The sequence below is a fragment of the Perissodus microlepis genome, chromosome 17, assembly GCF_051167445.1.
Source record: "Perissodus microlepis isolate ML-2025 ecotype Zambia chromosome 17, ASM5116744v1, whole genome shotgun sequence".
Taxonomy (NCBI): domain Eukaryota; kingdom Metazoa; phylum Chordata; class Actinopteri; order Cichliformes; family Cichlidae; genus Perissodus; species Perissodus microlepis.
Window position 1 is genome coordinate 30,986,939 of NC_140477.1, and position 12,192 is coordinate 30,999,130.

General features: G+C 41.5%; 1 protein-coding gene across 1 annotated transcript in view; it reads left to right on the top strand.

The window, feature by feature from the left end:
* The window catches only part of LOC146369892 (ephrin type-B receptor 1-like), a 130,156-nt gene that overhangs the window by 76,722 nt on the left and 41,242 nt on the right, over nucleotides 1-12,192 (top strand). Inside the window, exons 10-13 of the mRNA XM_084910377.1 lie at nucleotides 6,432-6,597; nucleotides 7,007-7,112; nucleotides 11,575-11,636; nucleotides 11,743-11,940. Of these exons, the coding sequence (XP_084766503.1) occupies nucleotides 6,432-6,597; nucleotides 7,007-7,112; nucleotides 11,575-11,636; nucleotides 11,743-11,940 (532 nt within the window). The remainder of the gene's footprint in view (nucleotides 1-6,431; nucleotides 6,598-7,006; nucleotides 7,113-11,574; nucleotides 11,637-11,742; nucleotides 11,941-12,192) is intronic.

Genomic DNA, 12,192 nt, shown 5'->3' on the forward strand with positions numbered 1-12,192 from the left:
TACCTTGTCTTCTGTCACACCAACCCTCTGCATGTTCTCCTTCACTACACCTGTGAATCTTGCAGCTCCATCTTCAACATCCTTTTCCCAGTACATCCACTATCCCTCCTCCATTTCTAATGTTGTCCCTCCTGCTCACTCCCAATTAAAAGCTCAACATCTTCAACTCTGCCACCTCCTGCTCCACCCCTCGCCTTTTTATCAGTGCCACTATCTCTAAACCATACACCATAGCAGGTCTCACTACTGTCTCTTAAACCTCACTAATTCTTATACAAAACTTTCATTTAGACTCCTGCCGATTCAGTGTCTCTTATCTATAATGGGCATTAGACGACACACGCTGATTTTTCTTTTAGGAATAACGGAGAGATTCCGTAAGCTCGGTGAGGGTGACTCATCTCCGATAAACGAAAACCATTTATATCATTTTCATTTCATCTGTCGTTCAAATGTAAAATGTTTCATGTTTCTCCAGAGTAGGACTGGCTGTATTTCAAACATTATCCGGAAGCACAGAACCGGATAATAGTTGTTTCAAGTGGGATTCATGGTACTGCGTCTGTAGTTTGCATAGGTGTTTGGCTACGCAGAGTACAGGATTATGCTATGCAGTCTACGTGGGCTTGCTTACATACAGCAAGAAAATAACCAACAGTATGTAGATGTTGCTGATGCTATGCATAGGTTGAATGCTGGATTCAAACGCTGGCCTGAACAGTAAAGGGGGCCCACAAAGTCATGAAAAGATCAATAAAGCACAGACAAAGACTGTAGTAAACAAATGTGTTAGAACTTCAAGAATAGTCTACAGCAATGTTCCCTCTAATTTTTCATGTGTCTGAGCGAACACACAAACTCCCTGAGCGGCCCCTTGGACCACTGTGAGCAATAGCCGACGTGTGCACTGTGGTCACGCCAGCATCGAATCCATCCAAGTTACATGGTTTATTAAAATTATCAAGCTACAGCATTTACATTTATGTTAGACTACTTTTAATTAACTGCTTTAGCCCACTTACAATGAAAATTACAAAAAATCTTGTTCATGACCTGTGTGGTATGTTAACACTATTGGAAGTAAAAATAACTTGAACTCCAATAAAGCTCTGACTTGTATTATGAGTCTGTGGTCTGGGAGAGAGTCCTGTAACTCTCTGTCTGCAAAATACAGTATATAATGACTAATGTTGGGCAATTAATTACATAGTTACTTCTTCAAAAAAGTTACTGAGTTATGCAAACAACTAAGTTTTTTTAAATAAACATTTCAAACTATTTACAGAACAATCAGCTGTTCTGCATCAAATTTGATGCCACACAAATTATTTGTGCCACTCCAAAAAATTATTTCTGTCCACTATGAGATAAAGGAGAACGACAGCCTGATACCTGCAGGCCTGACAGCAGGAGATGTATCACTCCTGTAACACCTGTGACATTCAGCAGTCGCCTCATTGTTCTGACACACACAACAAAACTATTGACTACACTACACACTAACTACACAAGATTTGCACTAAACGTCGCAAATCTCTCATCTCAAAACACTCCTAAAACGTCCCCCCTTCCTAAACAACCATATCATTTTTTTGATTGGTTGAATAGGAAAGGGTGGGGTTTTTTGGTTTTGGTTTTGCTCACAGGCGGAGAGCGCTTTTGAGTGTTTTCCTTATAAAATGCAGTTTTTACCGTTTCTTACCACAGTAAATATAAACAACGATAGTATTCAGGAAAACCAAACATTGCATATATTTTTATCATAACTCTGGTTTTACGTGGCCTATCAACACAATTTAAAAATTGGTACAAAGTCCACACTTTTTCCGTCAACTTCCGTCTGTCCTGCTCACATCTCCAATGGTTGTACACGTTGCCATTAACTCCACATCAGCCACGCTGCTTTGCTAGCTAAAACACCGGTGTCGGCACACAAGGACGCTGTCATAGCCTGTCAACGACGTTGATTAACTGCGTATATACGAATATGACTATGGGATAAGGTGGCTTTGTTCTAATCCGATGCGGGAGTAGCCAGTCACTTACTGACTAACACTGCAAAACAGAATTGTTAAAGTTCAATTCAGGTTAGATTTTTTTTTTTTTTTTTTTTTTGTGCGCAACGCAGATTTTCTGTGCGCAGAGACCGTGCCACCAGTGCGAAATTGCGCATGCGCGCAGCTTAGAGGGAACGTTGGTCTACAGGTATGGGCAGGAATGGCTCAGTAGGTAGAGTGGAAGGTTGGGGGTTCGAATCCACTGAACGGCTACCATGAGGTACCCCTGAGCAAGGTACCGTTCCCCACACACCGCTGCTGACTGCTTAGGTGAATAGGTTGAATGCAGGGGTTTTTCAACTTGGGGATCAATAAAGTACACTCTACAGACCTGTTGCTCGGCATATTTTTGACACTGCCTCCTGTTGTCAGCAGACAGCTACTACATGTAGACAAGAGTCTATAAAGCTGTGCATTGGCTGTCTAGCAGCAGAGCACAACCATGCCAATCCCATAATGCACTTCCTGAAAAGCCTACACCAGCATAAATAGTGATTGTACACTTAGATGCAAAGGAAGGAGTTGTGGCTTTGTTTACCACCTTAAAACACTTTTTTAATTTGATCTATATTCTTATGTGGGTTTAGTGTTTCATGTTCGTCATTTTTTTGTGTTTCTTTCACAGTCTTTTACTCTACATACACAGCGTTGTCACTGAGGCATCATCAAAAAATAAATAAATAACAGGAAGAGCACAGTAGTCCTATCTCCATATGGAGCACTCACCGCTCCTCTTATTCTCACAGTTTTGGTATCAGCAAAGTTCCAGGAAAGATGGAGAGTAGGGAGAGAAGAGGAGGTCGAGATTCTGCCTCTCGCAGGGCAATTAAAGTGAGATGAGTACACGGTGAGAAGTAGTGCTCTCACTGAGAGATGTACTGCAGCTGTGGTCTGACAGCCACAGATAAAACCCTTAGTTAGTCAAAATCATGACAGTGACTTTACTCTAAGTCAGCCTTATTTGCTGCTGCTTTTACTTCAATATCATTTAACGCAGAAGCCAATTCAGTCGCTGCGTTTCACACCACGGAGCAGTCGGCCACATAAAGACTAATTTTAGCACATATTTGAAAGTGAAGATGTCCCCGGGGAGTGGTTTGATAAGCCTGCAGAGAGAGGACAGGTTTTTCTTACCAGACAGCTGTACTCTACCTCCTGCTCTGGCAGTTTTTTGTCATTTCTCCACCTTCTCTCGCCCCCCCATCCTCCCCACCCGCACCTTCCTTTTCCACTCCCACTCTATAGATAATGAGGTTTTAATGTAGTAGATTTGATATGGTGCAAGAAGGCTGGATTTTTCCCCATTACTTATCTCTGGCTACCAGGCCTTCCCAGATGGGCTGCCCCCTAACCTCTTCATTCTGGCAAACATAGAGCCACCCTCATCCCCCCCCCCACCCACACACACCTTCAAATTCAAACTTCACCCCCAACACAATACCCCATTTCTCTGTCCACTTGCAAATATAACGCATTCTTTTCAAGCCTTTAACACTTGTCCTTGCGTTATGTCCTAATTACGAGAAAGCAATTAGCGGCGTCTGTCTTTTATATATGTTAATAAGAGAAATCAGTATATTAAGATGACATGAATGAAGGTAATAAATACTATATGATATTGCATATCGGAAAAGTAAACAGGCCCTGCAGCAACAAAGGGGGCTGATGATCGGGGGATGAGTGTTGGTTATGAAAGATTACGATAATAAAAACAATCATCTTTAACCCTCTTTCATCCGTTCCATCTTCTGGTAGCCCTCCCTGCTTTTTCGTCTGCTTTTCCCTCAATTTCTTCCCACTCTTTTCCCTCCTGACCTGTCCTGTTCATCACCACCGTCATCTCTCTTCCTCTCATCTTTGCTATGCTTTTGACCCCCTCCACCCTACCACCCTTCATCCTCACTGCATGCTTCCCTTCCTCTACTTTCATGCCATCACCACATTATATCTGTCATTCTCTCCAGACTCCATTTCAAATTAACTGCAGTGAAGCTTTTTTTTTTTATCTGAAAGAAATTGACTGAAGACAGGAAGTCTAGAAGGCAGACAGAGAAAGATAGCAGTGCAAGGTGGTGGTCTTTGGTTTATTGGAGTGGCCTGATAGGTCTCATACCTAATTCAGTCCAGAAGAAGAAATGGAAGGGGTGAAGACCAAATTCTCACCTGTCTCTGAGGATAATAGCTAATTAACTGTATTGTGACAGAAATACCTATATATGCAGGGAATGAAGGGGGGTGGGGTTAAAAGGGGTGAAAACGTAACTGGAAGATATGTGAGGGGAAGGAGCATCATATGAGGCAAAAACTGGAGGTTTAGAAATGTTAACGATAGTGAGCTTGAAAAAGCCTGAACAACATTTGTTCTCATGTGGCAAGATTCTGTGTTACCACACCAAGAAAACTGGAAAAACATATCATGTTTATGTATCTTTCCAGAAATAATGACAAAGGATCGCTAAAGACTATTCATTGTTTTTGTAGGGTTGGCTCCAAAGTGGTGCTAACGGGGTAAATGTTGGAAATCGCACGAGTGCCAGCTAAAGATGTCTGACTTCTTGCCTTCTGACAGTGACTGCAACTGTACCAGAGGAACCTTTGATGTCTGAGATGATCCTGTGAGGATTTAGGTTTCCAGAGAGAACAGGACAACTTTGCCCTTTACTCTGGTTACAGTTTAGTATAAGAGACTGATGGGGAAGGGAAGGTTAAGCTCACATACTGTTTTCTGCTGTGTGGAATCTGTTTCCTATATAATTATATTCATTCAGCAAACACTCAGTCTGCCGCTGTATTTTGAATGCCTTCTGCCCATTTTGAATCAAATTAAGCCTCACAAATCATATGGTGTAATCTGTTTAAGAATACCAATATCACGTCTGCAAAAGCAGCAGCTTTAGGAGTTCTTTAGTTTTGAATAGGGCTTCACACCTCGCAAAATGCTTGTTTCTGACCTTTTCTGTTTTAAAGAGGAACCTGACTTATTGAATCTTTATGTGCTGCAAAAAATTGCAGTCTCCCAATCTTAGTGTTTAGTTACGACACAGAGGTGTAAGTTAAGTAGTGTTTCTTTATTCATCACTCACTTTTTCATAGTGTAGATCGTTTTATCCAGGATGTCAGTGTAACCATGAGGTGAGCGCTGGTTATGGTTACAGATGCAATAGAGCTGACCAGAGGGGTTGGATAATATGTTCAAATTTTCAAACTGGCAACCATCGATCCATCTACAAGTAACTGCTGCTGTGTACAGTCAGGGTCAAAAGAAAGTTTTACACATCTGGTGCATACATCTGGTCTTTGAATGAGGTAAATACAAACTCAGATGGACTACAAAACATGTGCACTGTGTCATTATTTATTTGACAAAAACTCAGAATCAGTCACTGCCTCCATAGGAACTGAGAGGGTAAGTGGCAGCCAGGTGCTGCTAATCAAACACACTTGATTAACTGAAGAGCAGAAAGTGTGAGCACCTCTATAAATCCTCGTACAGTGGCTTAGAAAGTCATTAAGGAAATATTAAGTTATTCCTTCTTAAGGTTGTTCTAGCTGTTGAATCATGGGGTGTAATACTAATGAGTCTCTTGTGTCTGTGTACAACTCTCAGCTCTGGAGATCATTACAACAAAAAGAAAGGCGGCACACGTAGACTTCTTGTATTCTCGAGGTGGATTAGGTTAGATAGTGACCCACACACAGTGCTGCTAAAAAGTATTTGCCACCTTCTCGATTTCTTAGTTTTTTGCAATTTTGTAACAGTTACAAATTCATCAAACAAATTTTCATTTTTGACAATGATAAACTGATTAAATACAAAATGCATTTTGAAATGATGATATTATTTAGTTTGGGACACCAGTATTCCAAACCTACCGATGTGAAGTGTTGCCTTGCTTTTTAATAGCCACAATGAAATGAGACTAAACACAATCGTGCTTTGGCCACTGTGTATCACAGCACACTCTTCCCTAAAACAACAATCCAGTGACTTCTCTGTGTGAAGCTTTAATAAAATAAAAGCTATACACAGTGAGGCCTGTGGATTACTTTTTTTCTTGTTTCAGCTCCACATTACATGAAAACACAGATATCCAAATATGGATTAATAAACCCAAACTATCTCCATGACTACATATTGTACCACTACATGTAACTGTAATATTTTTGTTATTTGGAACAGGGCAATGTGATGAAGCCTGGCAAAGGGTGCTTTTACCAATTTCTTTTGTTTTCGCTTTACTTTGGATGTATTTTTGTTTATACTGGCCAAAACTAAGTGCTGAAGTTAGACTAAAAGAATATTTTGGTCACAGACAGACTGTTTGGGCTGCTTCTTAAATATATCTCCTAATTGTCTCTGTACCTCACACGCAGTTGCAGTCATCTGTGCTGAACAGTTCGATGGTCCTAAGCGAAACACCTAATGTGGTTCTGGAGGGTCTGAAACCCGGGACCGGCTATGTGGTCCAGGTGAGGGCCCGCACTGTAGCGGGCTACGGAGCCTACAGCAAAGACATGCTCTTCCAAACCCTCACCGACGGTAAGTGTGTGGGTGGTTATCTGGAGTGTGTGGAGGTGTTTGTGTGGGTGTGGGTTTTCGTGGTGGAGAGGAAAGCGAGTGTAGGGCTGAGAGAGGGAATGTGAGAGGGTTGCGCAAGAGTGAAATTCTGGCTGTGAAGTGATTAAATTCTCCCTTACTTTCTGTGTGTGTGTGTGTGTGTGTGTGTGTGTGTGTGTGTGTGTGCGCGTGTGTGTGTTTGTGAAGAGTGCTTGCAGTCATGTAAAATGAGCCTTGTAAATTATATTTTCTGTATATTAGAGAGAAAAAAGTGTCAGTTATATATTTTCCCTTCCAGAAATGCTCAGCTGTGTGTATGCAAGACTGAAACATATGAGGAGTATGAAATATAATATTTTTTCCTTAATTTGTGTGTGTGTGTGTTCTGCAGATGAATATAAGTCAGAGCTCGGACAGCAGCTCTCTCTGATTGCTGGCTCTCTAGTTGGTGGAGTGTGTATTGTATCACTAGTAGCTATCGCCATCATCTGTACCAGGTAATGCACAACTGACACACCTGCTCACTTCACACGAAAGTGCAGCTGCACATAAATGTCTGTCACTGTAAAATCCAAAGAGGTAGAGATGCTAGACACGTGTCCTATTAAATAACATACTTTTCACTTGTCATACTATGAACATGAACTGATAGTTAAAACAACAGTTCCCCACTTTTTTTCCACTCTTTTTTGAGCTTTGAACGAAATGCAAAGGTATTTGTAATTACGTGGACAAAGCGGCATTTCAGTAGCACAGTTGCAGCTTCCACACATCACATCTTTAGATCACATTATTTAATGACCGCTGAGGAAATCGATTAGCTGAGAGAGACTGGTAGATGCTTTTTTAAAAGCAGTAAGTGGACTCTGAACAACATATTTTTTTCCAGGATAAATGTTCAGGGCCGATTGGCCATGGAGCATACCACATGAATAAAAATGCCCCCAGCAAAAGAATCCCTCACCCATTTTACTAATCCCCTGCTCTCTTTCCTGACATTTGCCATCTGTTTCAAATATAATTATCCAGTAAAATAAATCTGACACCCACAAATATCAATCAAATAAATGTATTTTAACAAAACTCCTTTAAATGAATAAAAGAGCTGCTGCACATGCATTCTTCTATTTCAGCTAAAATGGTGAAAAAAAGAAAAAAATGGAAGTTTATCAACCATATGAGCAGCACCTAGCTCACGGTGCGAGCTATCGCTACTTAAGCGTAAACCAGATAATGGAAGCCTCTGGGAGTGTGTTGTGTGGAGCGTAGCCACAGCTGATGTACCTCCTTTAACTGATGAAGTAACATTTTTATATGTTGTTGATGTGACAAAAAATAAATGACAAGTGAAAGTTCTGCAGGAATAATTGTACTAAAATGTCCATCCGTCAGTCCATACAAAACACCATCCATCCCTCTATTCGTCATCTTCCACTTATACACAGTCAGGTCACAATGGCACTAAGCCAAGTAGGGTCTTTTCCCCAGCAATACTTTCCAGTTGATCCTGGAGGATCTGAGGTGTTCCCAGTTGCTCCCAATCACTCGAGTGAGCCCTGACTCTATTCTAGGATCACCTCATGTTTGGATATACCCAACGACCTCCAATGGAAGGCTCCCTTGAGACCGGGAGGCGCAGGAGATCCCTTTGGATGTCTGAGCTGTTCTCCTTATCTCCAAAGCTGAGCCCATTCCTTCTACAGAGGAAACTGATTTCATCGGTCTTAGTCGTTTGGTCATTACTAGATCTCATGATCACTATTTGCACTATTTGTTGCAGTCTTATGAAAGTTGGACTTGGTGGAGTGGTAATCTCATTACCATGACAGTCTGGTACTGCACCCACATCACTGCTGATCTTGTGCCAATCTGTTGGTTCAAGTCACACTGCACTTCCTGTTACTTGGGAATAAGAGGCCATCATATTTGATACTAGCTTCTAAACCCCAACCAGGAGGCAGCATTTCATCATTTTTCCAGTTGGAGACAAGAGTAACTCTGTGGCAGTCCACCACCTCCTGCTTGACCACTAAAATGAAGTTAAAGCAATGTTGCAAAATAATGGATTGGATTTATATAGCGCTTTTCAAGGCACCCAAAGCGCTTTACAATTCCATTATTCATTCACTCACTGGTGGAGGCAGCTACAGTTGTAGCCACAGCTGCCCTGGGGCAGACTGACAGAAGCGAGGCTGCCATATCGCGCCATCGGCCCCTCTGGCCATCACCAGTAAGCGGTAGGGTAAAGTGTCTTGCCCAAGGACACAACGACCAGGACAGAGAGCCCGGGGATCGAACCGGCGACCTTTCGGTTACAGATGCGCTTCCCAACCCCCAGCGCCACGGTCGCCCCCAAAAGTACCACTTTGGCGCTTCTGGGTGTCGTATTATTCTGTATGACATCGTTAGGCATCAGTGCATGAACAGCTTGTCTGAATTACTTTACATATAGGGGTAATAGGGTAAAGGGGTTGAGGACATGATTGGTGGTAGAGAAGAAGAAGAAAAAGATGTGATAGACTAATCTGTTGTTTGTTTTTCATCTTTGATGTTTTTTGTTTTTTTTGTGGTGTCATATCATTTGAATTTCGATTGATATTAAACTATGTGAGAAATTTGGAACCAAAAAATCCCTATTTGTTGCAGCTGTTAAAAAACAGACGTTTGACTGATCTCATTACATTCTGCTTTTTGTAATTCAGCGAGCTTGAAGGTTAGAAACCACTGGTGTCGGCTTTAATAATGTGCTCTATTTTAAAACATTATCAACTGTGTAAAATGTTCATCTTAAACTATTTTCTGGAGCTGTTAAATAAATGTCTTAGAAAGTAAAATAATACTTTTAAAACGAAGTACAGTTGAAGTTGCATTAATTGGTACCTTACTATATATACACTATATTGCCCAAAGTATTTGCTTGTCTGCCTTCACACTTATATGAACTTGAGTGACATCCCATTCTTAATCCATAGGGTTTGCAGCTATAACAGCTTCAACTCTTCTGGGAAGGCTTTCCACAAGGTTTAGGAGTGTTTATGGGAATTTTTGACCATTCTTCCAGAAGTGCATTTGTGCTCTAATTGATCCCAGAAGTGTACGGTCAGGTTGAGGTCAGGACTCTGTGCAGGTCAGTCAAGTTCTCCCACACCAAACGCACTCATCCATGCGTTTATGGACCTTGCTTTGTGCACTGATGCACATTCATGTTAGATCAGGAAAGGTCCCCAAACTGTTCCCATACAGTTCGGAGCATGAAATGAAAGAATTACAAGTTCCTCTCACTGGAAACTATGAGGGACAGCCCCAACAAGTACCGTTCTCCTGGCAACCACCAAACCCACAGTCATCCAGATGGAGAAGTGTGATTCGTTGCTCCAGACGACACATCTGCACTGCTCTAGTCTGTGGCGTGCTTTATACCACTTTATTCATCACTTTGCATGGCACTTGGTGACATAAGGCTGTTGTTTGACCATTGTTCACTGTTCCTGAAGGCCACATGAATTTTGGAGCTCTGTAGAGATTGACTTTGTAGAAAGTTGGTGACCTCTGTGCACGATGCACCTCAGCTCTGTGATTTCACATAGCCTACCACTACATGGCCAAGTTGCTGTTGTTCCCAATCATTTCATCTTTGTTATAATTTCACTAACAGTTGATTGTGGAATATTTAGTAGTGAGAAAATTTCACAGCTGGACTTGTTCCACTATCACGGTAACATTCTGGAATTTACTGAGCTCCTGAGAGCGACCCATTCTTTTACAAATGTTTGTGGAAGCAGTCTGCATGCCTAGCTGCTTCATTTTATACACCTGTGGTCATGGAAGTGATTGCAACATCTGAATTCAATGATTTGGATGGCTGCATTTTGACTTTTGGCAATATAGTGTAGCTTCCACCACTGACAGCTGCAGCTCTCTCACCTTAAATGTAGAATCGGTATGTTTACCAGTATGTCTGCTTGCAGTTGCGTGTGTGCATTTAAGTCAAATCCTCTCTGTACACTGTAGTCTTTAACCTTTCACTGATCAACTGATTCAAGCTCAAACTACACTTGCTGCTGCTATTGCTATTATTGTTAGCTATTTCAAATACTTTTTTATTTGCGTATGGTACTACAAAAACCGAGTGTGGCATTTTCCGAATAATGGTCATTCATGGCCACAGCCACTGACAGCAAGGAGACCTACAAGTTAGTCTAACTTTAGATTTTGCATGCATTGGACTATAAAATATTTGTTTTCTTATCCTGTTAGGGGGTCACAGATGAACTGGAGCCTGTCCTAGCTGACATTAAGGGAGAGGTGGGCTATGTGAAGTAGAAATATCAAAATTAGAGTGCAAGACCACGAACAAAAGATTCTTATGAAATAACATTGGTTGTGTACGTGAAGGGAGCATTTCTAAATGTACTTCACATATTTTTTTTAAAAAAGGATTTGAAATGACTCCTAGTAGAAATAAAGTTGTAGACCAAAAAATCACGCACAAGTGATGCAAAAAAACTATTAAATTATAATATTTAATACGGCAAGAGTTTTAAACTAGCTGTGAAATGAGAAATGTCCAAAGTCTCAGTGACCCCATGAACTCCCAGAAATAGCGAGCGGCAAGCTGTCTCTCCTGCGCTCAGTATTAGGTGTCTGCTGTGGAGATCAGTCCACATATTAAAATATTACCGCGTGCATTCCTTTAGTTTCAGCCTCGGAGAGAAGCGGGAAACAAGAGCTGATGACAAAGAGCACGAGCAAGTCACCCAATACTAATGATTTCCTGACAGACTCTCTTAAGCACACTTCTGGAAAACAATTTATTTCACCTCAAAAGTGAAACAGCGAGAGGACAACCAATTAGCATGATGTTTCTGCAACATTTCTATCTTTGAGTTGTGTTATTTTTTTACCTACTTGCCACTTTTTCTTCCCCGTAAATCTCTGTGTCCGTGTTTCTGTCTGCAGGAGAAGGCAGCTGAAGGAGAGCGTGTATGGTGACAAGCTGCAGCAGTACAACACAGGAGGAGGTACGACCCCCTCCTAACACTGCGCTCTTTATTTCTTTATCACAATACATAAAATATGATGTGTTAAAACAGTGTGTGTATTCGAGCTTTCTGCCTTTCTCCTCAGAGGTGACTCTGAGGCCAGACATGTTCAGTGGATCCACACCCACTGTGACCTTTCCCAGCCTGTCTGAGGGTCACAGTTCACCAGGGGTCAAGATCTACATTGACCCTTTCACCTACGAGGACCCCAATGAGGCTGTGCGGGAGTTTGCCAAGGAAATCGATCCCTCCTGTGTCAAAATAGAGGAAGTCATCGGATCAGGTAGATATTTTAAGTGCCTTCATGTGTTTGGTGACCGTTTCGCTTTCATCATGTTGTTTCTATAAGCTGCTGAAAGAAAATCTCAGCAAGGGAAAATCTGTATTTATTTTCAGATGTGTTGAATAACCACTGCATTCATTCAGTGTAAGCAAAATCAGTTGAAGGTTGAGATGAAAAAATAACCACAATCACAGCACTGCTATCCTCTACAAAGTGCCTCAAAACACAAGCTAGAAAAGCAAACCTTGGTTT